Genomic DNA, 17,658 nt, shown 5'->3' with positions numbered 1-17,658 from the left:
GTAACGCGGTTGGAACCAGAAGATGGTTAGGGTCCTCCACGACCGCGACGTGGTTTCGAATCCGTCACGTTTCGACGGTAAAACGTTGTGGTGTGTTTTCATCGGTCAGGTTTCATTCGGTGTTTCTCGGCATCAGCTATTTAACCAATTGTATTTGTCCCATTTGTTGCACAATATCCTATGTATTTTTGTTAGAGATTTGACTACAAACGCGTGTCGAAAACAATTTACGACAATAACTGTTTCATTACATCCACGTCAAATATTGTATGTATTGACTATAACAGACCGAGAGGACAGACGAATGAGTAACGTCGAAGTGGAATCAAAAACCAAACTATCGCGTATTGGTTTATTGAAAACCGTTATTGTAACTATGGCAGGCTATTGAAATGTAGTTAGCGGTGGTCGAAACGTAACTGTTATAGATTGAAACGAACTGAACGGTGGTTAAAACGTAATTGACGAAATAGTTTGTGAATTTTTTCTCGGAACATTGGTTCCGTGCTCGTCGGGACTCGATGTATCGAGATACCGACGACAGTTTCCACCTTTGCTACCGACAATAATCGGTCGACTTTTAAAACGGCCCCATTTGTTAACCAGTTTGACGCAGTTGTACCAGGTACATTTCTTTGTACGTATAGAACGAGTCAAAAAATCCACGTTCATAGTTTTTCATTTTTCGTAAATTAATATAGTCGTACAAGGGACGCATTATTTGTGATATTTCATCGAACGAAACGTAACGTGGAAAGGACGAACGCGGACAACAGGAAATTTTGCACGGCGCGAACGATCCGGTGGCGGCATGAACCGATAACACGCTGCACGTCGAGTTACAGGCTGAATCACGAAAGCTCCCAGTTCCAGCCGACCACCCCCGACGCGGTGGTTGGCGTTCGTTTAACACGATGCGCCGTTCGCGCCGGTTTATCGTCAAATGAAACGGAAGAATTCAATTTAGGTCCCCCTCCCGCTCCGCGACGCCCTATCCGTGCAGGTTTCGGAACCAGCGGAATGACGGGAATGGGATAACCATATCCCGCGGTGGCACGATCGTTTCGAAGCTGAAGAAAAGTCGCGACGACTGCCGGGAAAGTGTTTTCCGTTCTCATCGGCAGTAACATAAATCTCTGCGTGGGATAAGAATTCCGAATAGTGTTTCATGCACGCCGTGTCGTGCTCGTCGCGGATCGGAGCCGAAAATTAGAGTGTAATTTTGTTCGTAGAACGCGTATAAATCCGCATAAATCGATCGTTGGAAGTTTCGAACGCGAGAAGTTATCGAGGCGGTGATAGTTGGGGCGGCGGGGCTTCGAAGTCTTTCCGATTTCGATCGATCACTCGACGAAACCCCGATTCCTCCGCCCCAATAATCTAGTCTCGGCTTTTCGCAGCGCGACGTCGAGTCACTTCTCCGCGCGATCGAGCCTAACGTAGTGCCGATTTAGGTGTAAGGTTCAGCTGGCTCGCGAATGGATAACGATTAAACCGTCGCAAGGAAACTCACCGCGATTCGATTTCGTTCTCGCGAACGTCTGGACGCGTCGTCGATGCAAAAAGGATGCTCGCACCGGTGACCTGAATTCCTTTCCGAATGCAATCGGCGAGAGAAGGAACCGCGCGAAAACGGGTCAAAACGTTGTTCGGTGTCTCCGATAGAAGCGTAACCGCAAGACGAGCTCGGTCGAGTGGATTTCACGATGGAACGTTCCCTATATATTATATATCTCTATACATGTGGACGCGCGTGTGCTTCGAAATCGCCCGAAAACGGATGGAGGTATAGTGAACACTGGAACCAGGAACACAATGGACCTCTTCAACTATCCCGGGGAGCACTCGACGTCGCAAACAAGCCCCTTCGTGAACTGGCCGCTCTGCACGGACGGAGTGACAGTAAATTCCGCAAATATAAGCAGCCGAACGAATTACGCCAGCAGCTCTACGAAATTCATTTCCATGACACGGTTCTGCGTAACCGAGAGAGAAACGGAAAGAGATAGACGTGGCCGTGGTACCAGCAAATTTAGAAGGGACGCTAAAGTACGGTTCGAGGATTCGAAATATCCGCATCGAGCCTACGTCGAAGCTGCGTCTGGTACTCTATCGGCTGATTCGCTGCTCCAAGACGGAAGCACGTTTCCGCCCCAACCATGTTCATTGTTCTCCACGATAGACTCGCTTTCGACGGGGCGGAATCGATGAAAACCATGCGTCAAATTAATTGTCTTTTCGTGAACGATAGCTGAAAGGGTACACTTGGCGCCGAACGCGATCGTTGTTTAATCGAATGAATCGAGGAGGCCCAGCTTCGATTCGTCGAAACGCTCCCTATCAACGCGCGTCCCGCGGTTCGACGTGCAGAACTGATACCTATCCTCTGTGCAGGGGAAATTCGAGGGAAAAGCGGCGGAATACGACCGCAAAAACTGCGCGCGGACGTGATTACGTTAATGCTCGCCGTATATCCGCGATCGTATCGTGCCTTGTCTGCCCCGTACATTCAAAATGAAAACAGAGAAAAAGTTACCGCTTTCGCCTGCTGCATCGATAGCCCGGCACGCCTGGGAAACAAAATGGACCCGTAACGGAAAATAAAACGTTTACGCCTCGTATCGCTTTAATTCCACCAGGTCTGTAGCGTTCGGAACTTTCGCGCTCCGAAAATTTCTATGTAAACGTTGCACGCAGAAGAAAGGCTAACGTAAATTACGCAACGTTAATATTTTTGTTAGAAAAATAGCTGGCCGATTTCGATTTACTTATCGAAAAACGAACGCGTCGCACGAGCGACTGGACAACCGCGCGGCAAGAAGAAAATTGTAGCAATAAAAGCGGCTGGATACGGGCCAACTATTTTTATCATCGGCCGAGAGACCCAACCGTTCGGTTTGCGTTTGCCTTCGGCGACAGGAGTACGTCTAAGAAATAATGTTGCCCGGACTGTAATCGTTGCTCCGCGACTTACGGCTCGATGCACACCCATTCTTGCGAACATTTCCATCGTTACGGACGCTCAACGTCTCGTGGAAATACCTTCGTCGCGAACAATCTGACTGAATACGTGTAACGAGCCACTTTTAGCGAGTGGAAAGTTCTGTGCGCGACCAGACGCTGTGTGGAAAATCGGTTCGATGCGTGCGCTCTTCGGCGAGAAGAACACCCCAGGAATGAGTAAAATGCTTACACGGATAATTCGCTTTCAATAGCGGATAAAAAGTAGACGAAAATTTATTCGTTACGCCCGTAATGAAAGTTTTGATGCGAATTACAGAGGGGAATTATATTCCACGTTGAAGGAATAAATACATCGCGAGTAAAGTCCATTTCTGTTCGAACGAACAAAGTTTAATTTAAATTATTTTGTTCCCTCTCGAAAATTTTCAACGATTAACAAAAGTGTGCACGTTCTTTGATAGAAGGGAGCAAAAATATTTTATAATTATAATTATAATTCATCGTTGTTTCCCGGTATAAAAGTTTTTCCGCTCGTACTATGCTTTTCGCTTATTGCAAATTTTAATATTGACGAATTTGAAATAAAACATTCCAACGAATCGATACGATCTACTCCGATATACTCCGAGTTGAATTAATCGAAATATATGTATATGACTTTACGGTTTATAATATCCAATTGCAGTCGCGTAACACCTTGTCAAGATTCGAACGAGCAACGATACGAAGCCTTCGAGGAACCAGCTACCGTGTCTCCTTTCCTTTAGTTATCGCATTACTAATGGTCGACCCGGTAATGGCTTCGGACACCTGATAGCTTTTCCATCGACCGTGACGTCGTGGATGCGGTTCCAGTTGCAGACATCATCACGATAGATACGAAAGAAGTCGGGCATACTATCGCTCTGGCTGCATTGGTTCTCGATTAACGCGTCGACTGATAGAATCATCGACGTGATTCGTTCTCACGATATGCAAAAAAAGAAACTTTTTTCGAACTCGCAGATCGTATTTTGTTAAACGATAGCCGATGCAGCGTGTCTACCCAAAACGCAGTATTGCGGCGACCCTTGTACGAGTAAGATTAAACCAATTCTTCTGTTTAAAAGAACAGATCTCTTCCATCAGTCCGAGAGTCCTACATTTTGTTGTATTAGAAAAACATGCCAAACGAGCGGTGAAGATCTCGGAGGGTGTCGTTCGTACCGTTTACTTGAAATACATTCACGAAGAATGCTTACTCCGTAGCCGAAAAAGACGACTAACCCCTTGAGCCTTTTTCTTCGGCCAGCTATCCAGCAGCAGATTCGTAGGGCTCAGACGTAAGCTCTGGGATTCCAGGAACGCGAGTGACTTCGTCACGGGCTCGAGCACGCGGACCGGCACCGCGTATCAAGCGGACCGAACGTCTCGAATAATAATGGGGTAGTTGCGACGATTTCGGAACTGCCGTCAGCGCGTTTCTGGAGAACGCCGACGACGTAACGAGTAACAGGGCGCACGCTAATAAAGACGAATGCTCCGGAAGACGGGAAAGAAGTTGCCGGTGGCGGGACGCGGGAGCGAAGATATTAGATTCCGAGCGAGTTGCGCGTGGAATCCGAGCCAGGGCCGAGTGTATCACGACTCTGTTCGAGATAATCTCCCGGAACGTACGATCTCGCTAATGTCCTCGTTCAGCGAGCGCGGTTGATTCACGGCCTGGCCGCGATAAAGTAGCAACGGGCAGAGAATAATTCGTGGGTACCGACTTAAATTGAAGTAGATACGTCGATACGTACGACCGGCGCGAATGGCCTCTCGTAAATTGAGAGGACCGTTTCCGGTGCCGTTTCGTGCGCGCAATTCCTCGCGAAGATATACCCGGAAGAAACATCGTCCTCGAGGTCAGATCGAGAAGCCGCGTACCGACTGCGTCTGCGAGCGTTGCAACGACGCGGAGAGATCGCCGCGACGCCGACGCTCTTGGCGCGACGGTTGCTGCCCCGGAATAGGCGGGACGAGAGATAGACGGGGAAAGAGAGATCACGGTGCCGCGAAAGATAAATCGCGTGGGCGGGCCACGTAGAAGAAGCTAACGGGGTAACAGCTACTCGGGAATATAGTTCCCGTGGCACGCCATTCGTAACGCGATATATCACCGACAGAAAAGTTTTGGCGGGGAATCGAATAAGGAAAGAGGAAAGGCTCGAGCAAGAAACCAACGGAAGAGGATCGAGTGTTCGAACCCAGAACAATCGCGGGCGGGCCAAGTCGTTCCTCGACGGGTCATCGCGTGCTGCACGGTTGGATATCGAACAGCCACGATTTGTGTTTCGGATGACTTATTAAAAAGCGCTGAAATCCTTTCGGAGTTGACGTAACTTTGTTTTAGGAGGACTTTCGGGGATACCATGAATATCAGGGATACGTACAAATGGTCTACCACGCATAATCAGGAAAACCGTAGCCGATATTTTTCGAAGACTTTCCCGACCTTATCCTCGGCAAACGTTGGCGGATCGTCGAGAATTTATAAGGCGAACGTTGATGAAACTCCGGTTCGCGAGTGGATGTAATACAAGGTTCTCATTAGAGCAGAAACGAACGTTCGCGATCGGAAAAAAAATGCAATATCCACGCTCGTCGTCTTTCAATAATTGGTATTCCGCATTGGCGGTCCGATTTCGTTTTAATCAGTCGTCATCGACAACGGTAGTCGCCAGCGAGTCGTAACGAGTGACGCGCGGGCACGCGATGAAAACCGAAGCTAGTACCTCCTCTCGCGCTCGACGACTCGTCTCCGTTAATTTCCAACTCGTCTCCTGTCTCTTTTGCCTAGTTTCCTTTTTTCTCCACGCCCGGCGCATCCATTGTCCTTTTTATCCGGGTCTTCCTGCTTGCACGCCGCACCAGTTATCCTATAGTCGTCGACCAATTGAGTCCCATTGTGCGATTACCCATTGTGCCTTCTTGCTCGCTCCTTTCCTTTTCCATCCGCGGCGATTCTGTTCAAGGCGCGCAACGTTCTCGCTAACGACACACTTCGCGGTGTACATCTTTTAATATCGCGAGCCGTCGCCGCGCCGGCTGAAAAGCATCCGGGCTCGTTTACGAAGTGTCCTTATTCAGAAAAATGCATTTATACGCTCCCGGCCCGTTTCAGACATCTGAAAACGCTGGATATTCGCGGCGGTGTCTGTTTCTATGCGGCGCGGCGTTCCGCTTATCTCGACTACCCGGGACATCTGCTGTTGGTCCTAATGGCGCGAAAAGCGTTTCTCCTTTCACAGGGACAAATGTTATGATCGACGACGCCCTTTCCTCGCGGTCATTTATTTCCGGGATTTGCGGCCTGTTTGCCGCGGGCGGTTGACGCGAACGCGAGATACGGCGTCCACAGATTTCCCCTTTCTTTCCAAGAGTACGCGAATAAGTTCTTTTACCAAGGGCGAGATGAAATTCGCGCGATAGAGGGTTAAACTGGGGAAATCGAGCGCATCCACCTCGCTCCGTTACAAATGTCCTCGATGATGGGAGTAGAACGGATAGCAAGGGATTTCGATTCGGGAACTCCCGTCGCCGACCGAGTCGATTCTTTTGGTGATCGTACGACGATCGAGCGACGTAACTCGGAATCTCGGAGCGGCGTTATGGCGCGTTCGCGTCTCCATCGTGCACGGAAACGGTCGAATCTAAGCAAGATTACTTTGTTTGCCGGCAACGTCTCCCGCCTGGTCCTCGTCTTTCTCGTCGTCGGAACGTGACTGTCGTTAGACCGGCTGCGACGAAATTGCCCCGATTCGCGAACATCCTTCTGCCAGTTACAAAGCTTCGCCATTTTTCCCGTGGCGCTTCGTAAAGCGAAGATAAATAGTCCATCGGTGTGCAGCCAGTCTGCAGGAAGAGAGAATACCATCGTCGTCGCTGCTTCTCCCTCGTTCTCTCTCGATACACGTATCGCGCACACTACCGCTCAAAAATCATACAGCATCCGGTGCTTTCAACGAAACTCTAGTATTTCTGCGTAATTTAAGAATCGTTTCCAGTTCGTCGTGCTCGATACGATCGTAAGTTCGAAATTAACATTAATTGCTCGACGATTGGACAGCTACGATAGGTAGAAACTTGGAAAGATTGATCCAACATTAGAATGTTTATTTTCTAGCGTATCCGAAATATAGCAACAGTTGCTCGAGCTTTGGACGGTGATATATGCACGGGGCGTGCATATCTCCGGTGTACGCGTACATATTTCTCGGGGTGGATTCGTCGCCGTTATTTTTCACGTGGCAGCCTTCACGGATCGCGGCACGGACCGAATTCAACGCACGATTTAGTAATATTAATGGATACATCCGAAGCCACTCGTGGCCGCGGCTTCGATTCCATTTGACGCGACGTCGAGCTACGTCGAAAAATGCCCTCGAATTGTAAATGGTCTTCGGAGCTCGCCGTCGCCGTCTATACTTATCAACCTTCGTCCCTACGGAGGATTGATAAAAAATTGATCGAACGATAACCGATAACGGCCCGCCCTCGCGTTCCTTCTCACGGCCCATTCATCGACGAGATGAACGCACCTCCTCAGCGAGAAAGAACGCGACCGATCCGTTCCGTTTCGATTCGTAATCTCTTAAGGCTGGTAGCACGGATCGATTCGTAGCTCGAACCATCGTAGCTTAAAATACGCGACGTAGAGTTGAATTTTGCTACGATTCTTGGCGTTCGTTTAACGATACGGCTGCATCGAGACATCGCGAGGTTTTGGTGAAACGTGGCGATTAATGAATTATGCAGCTGCCGGGGCCCCGTGGGCGGAAGCGTTAAACGCCAGCAGCTGGGTTCGCGGACAAAAACGGCAGTTCGAATTAATCGACGTTCCACGAAGGTAGGGTTTCTTCGCGCGGCACTTTCACCATCCGCGGAAACCTATCCCTGTTACCGTCTCTTCTTATGCACCGACCCTCAAATTATACCGTCAAGTTACTAAAAGAACAGTGGAGAAGCGAGAAAGAGAAAGGGTGAAAGAGGGAGAGAGAGGGAGAGAGAGAGAGAGAGAAAATGGAAATCCGCGGCGAAGAGCGCAGGGGCCAGGGCACCAGCAGCCACGTCGAGAAACTTTTTCCCACGGCCGGAGGCGGTCCTGGTGGTGTGGCGAGGCGAGGCGAGGCAAGGCGAATAACGACACCGTTGCTGCTGCCGGCAGTCCAGAGGGTGTGCACGGGGCTTGATTTAAGCTGCCAGACATTAGCACCTTGCGGAGGTGGCCCCTCACCGACGGGAGAGCATCGCGTTACCCAAGGTGTCCAATCGAGATACGGAGTTTCGGCTGCTATATCGTTCCCTCCCCCTCCTTCGTCTTCTCCGCCATCGGACCACTCGAGGCGGCACTTCACCCTTACACGTTTTCGCACCCTCGACGGGACGGAGCGACGGGAGCGACGGAGGATCGGAGATCTTGGAAACTCACTTTGGAAACTCGCACATTCATCGCCCCCGCGCAGTCGACCCTCGCCTACGTACCTAACCATATTCGCCCAGGAGAACCGCGCCGCGCAGACTTTCCGTGGCGACGAAAATTCGTTTTGCCCGATGGACTTTCGGTCCCTCTCGCGATCGGCGAGGAAAATTTCCCTCGAACCGTGCCCAACGCCGCTGGTAACTTGTTTTCGGTCGTTTCGCGAGCGGAAAAGTTATTTTCCAAGCGAGCGACGTAAATTTTTCGTCTCTCCGCTGCGGCTCAACTCCGCGGTCGCAATGGTCCTGGAAAAAAGTAGGCTGATTAAGCCAGCGTTACTCAACTCTTTGTTGTCTCTTGGCCTCTTTCGAGTTTCATTTATATCTGTGATATACGATATATGGAACAAGAAAAATTTAATCACGGATCCTATTTTCTTTCAAGATTTATATTCGTTTCAACGTTGCACCGAATAATTCTTTTCGTAGTGCGTTCGGAAATAACGGGTTTCCCGTTCGTTTACATTTTTCACTCGTTACCTCGAGGAAAAATAGGTTGGTCCATCGTAGGGGAGGAAGCAAATGGCACTCGTTGAGAATCCCTGGATTAACGAACCGCCGCAGGGACTCGTTGAAATTTTATGGTCGACCGAACGCGAATACGACCGACTCTTGAACGGTCGCCGCGTGTCCAAGAGAGTCGTTCGACGTACGAGTAAACTCTGGCTCGCGATCAAACGAGAAAGTTATCGCCGCTCGAAAATTATCCCCGTCGAGAGTCCCTGCCACTCCCTTCCCCTGGCAACTTTTTTCGCGATGGAGATTTATTGGCTGAGCAAATTTAACGACCCCTGCGAATCCGTTGGAAACCAAGGGGGTGAAGGGATGCGCTGGAAATGTTTAATGAACGCTCGGAGTAATAGAGACGGCTTTTGTTTTCGACCGGCGAATAATAGGAAATTGGTCGATGGCACAATAGATGTGTTGTTAAAGCGAGACATCCTATCCATTGTTGCCAGTTCGTCGATCTCGACGAGGTTTTTCCGCTAGGTTGGGCCGATGGTCATTGTAGGACAATGGATCGCGGACGGACGAAAGGCAAACATTGTAGCACATATTTCGTTATCGATCAAATTTAGTTTCGTTTAATTTGCGAAATTAGATTCGGCACTCCAGAGATACGAGGCCGGCAACTGGTCGAGTTACGCGCGGATATCACGACCTGCCTCTGCATCCATTCGGAACTGTGCGCGACGGATCGCGGAAATGTAGACGCTAGCACGCGTAAAACGTCCCGATATTTTCCTTCACGGGGCATTTCCCTCGGTCGACCATTTTTCCAGCTCCGCGTCTACTTTCGACTCTTCCTTTTAGGAAAACACTGCGACGACGTTTCGTTGCGATCTCGGTACTCCCCCGGTCGCGGTGATGCAACTTTGTCGGCAAGTGTAGACGAATGCGTTAAAAGTCCGTGAACCGTATGGAGAGAGTCTCGCGACACTGTACATAAAAATAGTAATATCGGGTTGTCTGGTATCTTTCTCACTTCGAAAAGAGTGAGACGAAACGATTCGTTTGCAATCATCGGTCATCGATATATTTTCCCTATTTTCAATAACGATCTTTCGTCTGTTTATTGGTTCTTTTTTTATCCTTCTTAACACTTTCAGTGTCAGACATACTCGCGGAAATACTTACGAAGCTGAAATTTTGTTCTGATACAATTGGCAACTGTGTAATCCAACATTTACATTAGTCTCTTAATTCCTTAGTGAAAATCCCTGTCATATATGGGTGACGTGGCGATCAACGTGTTAATCGGTCAGATTGTGTCTGGACAGCAAGAAAAATGATCCGTTTGTGCGCATGCATTACAATGTCCAACAGGTTTAAAGAGGCTGTACTATCTTCTACGGTCGACCGAAGCGTCGGCGTCGCGGAGGATAATATCGACGTGCAACGATTATTAAGAGGCGATTACGCGGCAAAACGTCGGGAATGTTTTAAACTTCTTAGCAGTTCTCTGCGACGGAACTCGAGTAACGCGTTCCATTTTAAAGTTTACTCGTTCTTGTATCGATTCCTCGACGTTGCATTTCCACCGACTTCTTCCTCGCACCGATGCCAATAACATCGAGAACGCGCCACGGAATATTTTAGCCATAGCGGGATCTTTTATAAATTTGACATTTCAGCACCCGCCAGCTGTTTCGCGGTATCCTAAATAAATTCAATATCAATCCGTCTATTTGTTTTCGGCATCGACCGAGGAGCGAAATGAAAATCTTTGGTGGATTCTCGCTGACATTTCCGATTCATCAAAGGCCGATTAGTTCGTCGACGAAATGTAACGTACCCGAGACCTCGTGATCTTGTGGATCGACGCGATAATAGAAGAATCGACCTTAATTGTACGTGGTCGACTTACCTGAAACAAAAAGCAAAAATCGAATTAAGAATAAAATACGATACAAGAATTTTTACTCGAATTAAATCCAAGCATAGAACCTTTTGCGAAATATATTTATCGACAAGGATCTCGTAACATTTTATCTTAAAAATATATCAACCGTTTTATGGTCAGCAGTTGTGGAAGTTGGAATGCTCTTGTGACTCGCGCCACGGCACGTTTCGGTCCTGTCGGTTTTCAAAATTTAAGGTTCCGTTCGATGAAACCAGCCCGCGGGACGTCCGATAAACTAACCGGTCGTTCGATTGGCCATCTTACGTGTCTATGCGGCCGAAAATGTTGGGAAAAATGAAAGAAATAATAAAGCGAAAATCAGTTCCGGACAGAGCGCCGGAAGACGAAACGACATTACGAGCGCTGATAAATCTTTCCGCAATGGGAAACGATATCCATCCAGCGGAGCGTCCGCTTCAATTCCGTTTAATATAAATTATTTACCCGATCATAAACTTTTGACCCGTTTCGCGGCTCATATCGCTTTCCAGGGCACTGCACCACTGACGTCGGCTTCTCAATATCGCTTATAGCCCCCGACTCCTGTAAATTTGATATTTCATCTGGGGGAGAACGTCCCGTGGGATCTCGAATAACTTCGCCGTACATACACCGTCCATCCCGACGTCTATCCACGTCGCTCATCCTACGGTATCCCGAGAGAAGCTGCGGCGGAGAAGAATCTCGGCGATTGTTATTTCATCTTGAAACTTTGATCGGGAACGAGGAAAATTCATCGTTATCAGATACAAATTTCGCATCGCGAGCGGTATGGCTTTATTATTATCGGTAGTAGGCGAATGAATCGGTCTCGAATCGAAACTCTATCTGTATCGACGAAGCGTCTAGACGATTCTATACCGCTACGATAATCCGATAATCCGTACGTCAGACGATTTCTCAGCGCGAACCAACCGAATTAGCCGGGGCGCTCTATCTTCCGACCGTAGACTTTTGCAAATTTCATGACCGTCTTCGAAGCAGAACCTCCCGCGAGATTCGGAGCGAACTCGATGTCCATCCGTCTACTCTGTCCGCGTGGCGGAAGAAAAGCTAGAGAGATGCGAAATACGAGATGGATCGAAACACCAGCGGAAGGACGAACGTAAAGAGGAAAAGGGAAAACACGGGTCGTAAGGATATGTCTCGAGTCGAACCACCAGTCCTGCGTCAGGATCCCAATGCCACGTTTCTGCTTTCAAAAATAACTTTATCGAGCAAGTATTCCGAACGGTTCAATGAAAATAAATAAAGTGAACATTTTTCCAATCGGATTAACGAGAAAAAGAAACTTTTTAGATAAGAATTTTGCCCAGCTCTGATACCAACGACGTGCTCGAATCCATTTGCTGCCGTTATCATGAAAGCTACCGCGTCAGTGTTTGGCGGATTGCTGAGAGTGTGACGTCGGAATTGCTTTTTAACTACAGGATCGCGGGGACTGCCGCCTAAATTAGGTTCGCGCGAGCTCCTCGGGTACTTGAAATTCCGCGAGTTAGCCAAAATTTCGGCTAGCTCGAGGGAGCTCGAGCTACCTTTGGAACGAGCGTTTGCTCGCCACCGCGCACCGGTTCGTGAACGCGTGCTCTCCGTTAATGGCGCCTTAATCACCGATGTAATTATCTCGCGTAAGTGACGAACGCTTCTCCCTCCCTTCCTCGAGACACACCGGACACACCTGCTCGAGGACAAGCCACCGAGAGACGAGTAACATCGTTATTTAGGCAAAACTCCAAAATACCCTATACGAGATATAATAATTTCAGTAAACAACACGTTATATCAATCGTCCATTATCGAAATGAAATTTGCCATCTCTTCGCCAAGAGCGTAGTCTTCGCAACCGATAATGGGTTTACTCGCGCTAAATTAATGTAATGTTTGTTTCAATTTTCGGTAAATGAGATAATGCGGAAGCATAGATTGACAACAACAAAAGTCACGTACGCTGCCAGGCGCGATTCTATTCCTGCTCCAGATATTAAATGGAACAGAGTTTACGAGTTCACGCTCCCGTTTCTAATGGCAAATGTCAAAGACCGCCTTGTCAGGAGTAACATAATACATTCACAACTTGGAGCGTCGCAAGCCATCATACCGACTTAATAGTTTACGGTAAACAGATCGTCCCGAGCACTCGTCTGTGAAGATCAGACTGTACCTATACCGTATCAAGAAGATGAGCTCGCGTACTTAACGGAAGTGGTACCGTGGTACTCGAGACACAGGCAAGTGGCGTGGAAAGCGATATAACATTACGAACCGATTATTATATTTTCGAGCAACCTTAAACTTGTCGACAGGACAAATTTTCCTTTTCCATCGTACGTACATTCACAGGGTCGCTTCCCTGGCAGCAGAATGTTTCGTCCGGTCCTCGTTCCATCGCGCTTCTCGATGCTTCGAATCAGAAATTCTTGAGCACGTTTGGCCGATCCGTCCTGCCTTAATAAACTAGAAAGCGGAGCGACACCGAGCAACGGCTAGACGCACGAACCAAGTACGAAGCTTGCCGCGGAACAACGAAAAGCCAGCGGGTTGGACACACAGCATTATACGGACAATCAAGTTGAAACGGAGTTTCAGAACCGTATCAACGATAGAGGCATTGTGTGTCTACCATTCCGCCGTGCTCCTCCGGTCTTCGGACCACAAAGGTGTACCTGCATACCCCGCAGGTATGGTCCGTGCATTATTCTCGAAGCTCCTGCCTGGAATTAACGTTCACGCAACTCTCTGCCAATTTAGAATTAACCGGGGCCGAGCTCGATACCACGGACCACGAGCCAGGACTTGAGCCGAGCGTGTAGCCCGCAGCTCGTTTCGCCCATTTAAATGTTTCAGTGACGAGATGAAAGTTTGATGCACCGCCGTTGGTAATTCGCGCGATCGCGGTGTATCGTTCGGCAGAGATTATTCGTGGCCGGATTAAAGGCGTAAAGAACCGTTTACGCTCTATTAAGAAGACGATAGTCGAAGACGGGAATACGGTATCACGCCTAGCTATTAGATAACGGGACAAATTTGATTTTAAATTTATCATAGCCTATCCATACTAATATTATGAATGCGAAAGTAACTCTGAATGTCTGTTACTTCATTCACGCCTAAACTGCTAAACAGATTTCGATAAAATTTGGCAAGGAGATAGGGCGCATCCCGAGGAAGGACACAGACTATATCTTATTTCGATGATAATAAGGTTCCAGATACTGATAATGTTCGCGATACTCACAATCGGAAATATCGATTGAAATGTCCGAGTTACGGAAAATGAAAGACAATCGCCGACTGGTTCACGAAGGAACACGCGGTTGAATAGTTAGTCGAACGCGAACGACATAAAATGAATAGTATTCCACACGCGTGAAACCGCGAGGTGTATATGGAATAAAAATAGGGCGAAACCGCGGGGCGCAGCCAGTAATTTATAAGTTCGGAATTGTTTCAAGATCGAGTAGGAGCAATCGAAGGCAAGTTAAAACCGCGATTCTCTTAGATGGTCGGTGCACTACGCTTACTCGGCAGTTCTCGGGAGCCCTTTTTTCACTCGTGCTTGTAAATTCGACGGCTTCGAGGACGATTAAACGTCCCTGGGGGTAGATGCGGGAGAACGAGGGGACATCTTTCTTCTCATCCCCGGGACCGAGAAAAATCACTCGGCTGGCGAAAAATACAGTGGCGGCGGGAAGCATCGCGCGACACGGAACACGGACAAAGCCAACGAGTCGCGTTCCGTTTCGTACCAATTCCCCGCGGCATCATCCCCGATGGGTTTCTTTCTCCGTTTCCCCTCGCAAGCGCGCCCCTTCGCCCCGCGAGTCTTCGACGACATTCCAATTTATTCTCAGCTGTTGGTTGGCACGCTTTACGTCGAATTTTCCCTCTTTCTCTCTCTCACAAGGCGTTTCCCTGTCTTTCTAGCTGCTACCTCCCTCGTCAGTTCGCTACTTTCATCTTCGACCGACATTCCACTCCCTCTTCTTCCTCTTGCATCCACCGTTTCGCGTCCCCTGCCTCTTGTTTTAATCAATAACGTACTTGTTTGTCTTGCTCCTGCTCGTACACGCGTTAAAACCGCGTTTACGTACAACGTACGACGTCGACGGACTCACATCGAACGTTTGACGATAAACAGTCTGTTTTGTACCTAACTTTCAATCAATTTTCTGTCATTAATTGGTAATCGCCCTATGCGTGTAAACGCACCTTTAACGAGGCTGTTCCCTTCCAACGCATCGCGAGCGTTCTCGGATTCGCGTTCTCTATTCGGTCCACAACCCAGCCATAAAGACCGCGTTCGCAACCAGAATCGATTTCCGCGGACTGCATCGAACCGTCCAGGCGTTTATTATTTTCCCTCGTTATTCTCGGCGACTCTCCGCGCTGTTTCTGTTTCTCTATTCCTGCTTCGGTTTTCGCTCGCTCCGTTTCATCGGTAAGGACTTTCGCTGCTTTGACTCGGGGGTTTATTAGTGAGCTTTATCCGGCAACTTCCCAATGGTCCGAAGAACCCCGGAATAAAAGCTTCGTAGCTTCGAAACTTTTGCTGTACACACATGCACGCGCACCTATACGAACGAGAACGCGCGCGCACAGACGGTCGCAGATGGTCAAAGCTACGATGGAAAGAGGCGGAAGGAGCGAAGCAGAAAGAGGGGGTGCAAGGACGGGAACGTGGAGAACTGGATGGCAACTTCAAAGAACCATTCAGAGCTTCTCGAGTCTTTGAAATTTTTCCGTTAAAGGAGCTACAGGCGTCGGTCGACTCTTCGGTCGACTCGTTGGGTGGACAACAACGAAGAAAGCGGCCGAGAAACGGGCGAGAGGAGCCGGTCGATATCCTGGCTTATCAAAATAGCGTCCAAACCCGGCCCTCTTTCCCGTGGTCGGCTCCCTATATTCTTCTACCTCTGAAAAGCTTTGTTGTGCGTCACGATACGCCGGCCGTGGGTAAAGCAAAGAAGCTACGGATCGTTATAGCGGCTAAAGGCGGCGAAATAACGCGGCTCGTTGTTGCAGTCGTCGCGCAGTGGTAAATTTCAACAGTCGCGCTGGACGAAATTATAAAAGAAACTCGCCCAGCTATTGTACCCGAACATTATTTAGAAATATTCTTTGTTTTGGTTATTTGAAATTCAAACCCAACGAACGGAAGAGCTCGTAGAGCTCCGATAAAGCTCACTCGGCGAAACAACATTATTTCAAAATATTCGTCGAGTTTGTTCGCATAGTTCACGGTTTACGTTCCTTGCATTTCTCAATTGCACGCTGGATACTCTTGTTTACTGCAATGCGGAACTACGCTATTTTACACAAATTCGATTCTTTTCTGAAACTGTTCCACGGGATAAACCACGACTACTTACGCAACACGCAAACGGTCAAAAGCAATCTTACGGCCGCTTATCTCAGTTTGTTCGGTAACTTCACAGTGGATGGATTAACAACCGTGTAGACATAGCTTTCAGTGAGTTCCGCAAGACCTTTGACACCGTCCGTCACTCCGTATTAATCAAGAAACCGTCGAAAATGGGAATTTATGGCAGAATGTTGCAATGGCTTCGCAGCTGTCAAGATAAACGCATTCGAGTTGTCGAATTCAATGGAACGTTTTCGCGTAAAACTCGAGCAATATTCGAGCTTCGGGGTTTACAACTAAATCCGCTAATGTTCGCCCCGTTTATCATCGATATCTCTGCATTGCCAATGAACTGGGAACTCCTATTACATACATCACAGATTCGAGGATATTTAGCATAGCACGCTCCGAAAAGAACGCGAGACTGTTGCAAGTGATGTAACGAGGTACACCTGGGGGAACGTATAATGCATTTTTCCCTGCAGAATTAATGGGAAGGTATTATCCACGGTATGTACAAAGGAAGATCTGGCAGTTTCTTTCGAGTCCTCGCTCAACGTCAAACGGCATTGCAAACGTATCGCGGAAAGCACCCTTAAAACTAGGGTTTATTCGGAGAGCCGTCGTTGACTTGAAGAATTTTCAAGTACTCGGGACTCGCTATCGACGTTAGCTACGAGTACACGTTTCCATTACCCGCTTAGCTATGTTTTATACACGATCGAGTACACGCATTGCCGAGGAAGGTCGGGAATGGTAAGGTCGAAACATTGAAATATAACATCGCGTTGTAGTTATGATTATTAATTGTAATAAATCTTGCGCGTTAACTTTGCTCTCCCAAGGGTTCACTCCGTTCGTAAATGAAGTAAATTTTGCCGAACGAAAGGTTCCCACGGAATACGAAGCGGTCGCGACACGGGCCGAAGAGACGCATAAATCACTCTATCTCGCGGCCGGGTTTATTTCAACGCGGAAACAAGTAGCGGCGTGGCCGCGAGAGAATTCGGTTGTTAAGATTTCGTACGTCAACCGAGACTGAATAATTCAGTCCGAAAACAAACGATCTTAGGAAGCGGAGCAATATATCGCTCCGAAGCCGGGATGGGACGAGTATCGTGTACACGTCGCAGCTGGCTGCATTGTGCGCGAAAGTAATCATGCTAATGTATTCTCACTCGGCTGTCGTGTCGTCGGGAAGAGAAGATGTCAGAGAAGTTTATTCTTAAACACGATTAGCAATCTCGAAAACCTCGCTTCTCAGACCGGGATCCTCGCAGCTCCGGACAAAGAGAAAGTAAGCCGAGTCCTGCGAAGCATCCTTTAATCTTGCAGTCCGTTGGGCACACATCGGATCAACGATTGCAGAAGGACGGGAAACTCTCTCTCTCTCTCTCTCTCTCTCTCTCTCTCTCTCTCTCTCTCTCTG

At 48.3% G+C, this 17,658-nt stretch overlaps 1 protein-coding gene across 3 annotated transcripts in view; it reads right to left on the bottom strand.

Moving 5' to 3' along the window:
* Positions 1 to 17,658, bottom strand: part of LOC128876337 (protein O-mannosyl-transferase TMTC2) — a 158,350-nt gene that overhangs the window by 113,643 nt on the left and 27,049 nt on the right. Inside the window, exon 1 of one of the 3 annotated variants that reach the window (XM_054122605.1) lies at positions 8,470 to 8,612. The exons of the other annotated variants lie outside the window; for them this stretch is intronic. Within the exon in view, the coding sequence (XP_053978580.1) occupies positions 8,470 to 8,477 (8 nt within the window). The 5' untranslated portion in view covers positions 8,478 to 8,612. Of the gene's footprint in view, positions 1 to 8,469; positions 8,613 to 17,658 lie in introns of those variants that run through there. 3 annotated transcript variants of the gene reach the window in all.

Source organism: Hylaeus volcanicus, chromosome 5, assembly GCF_026283585.1.
Source record: "Hylaeus volcanicus isolate JK05 chromosome 5, UHH_iyHylVolc1.0_haploid, whole genome shotgun sequence".
Classification (NCBI taxonomy): Eukaryota; Metazoa; Arthropoda; class Insecta; order Hymenoptera; family Colletidae; genus Hylaeus; species Hylaeus volcanicus.
Note: the sequence above shows the minus strand (reverse complement) of the source record. Positions and strands in the feature narration are given on the sequence as shown.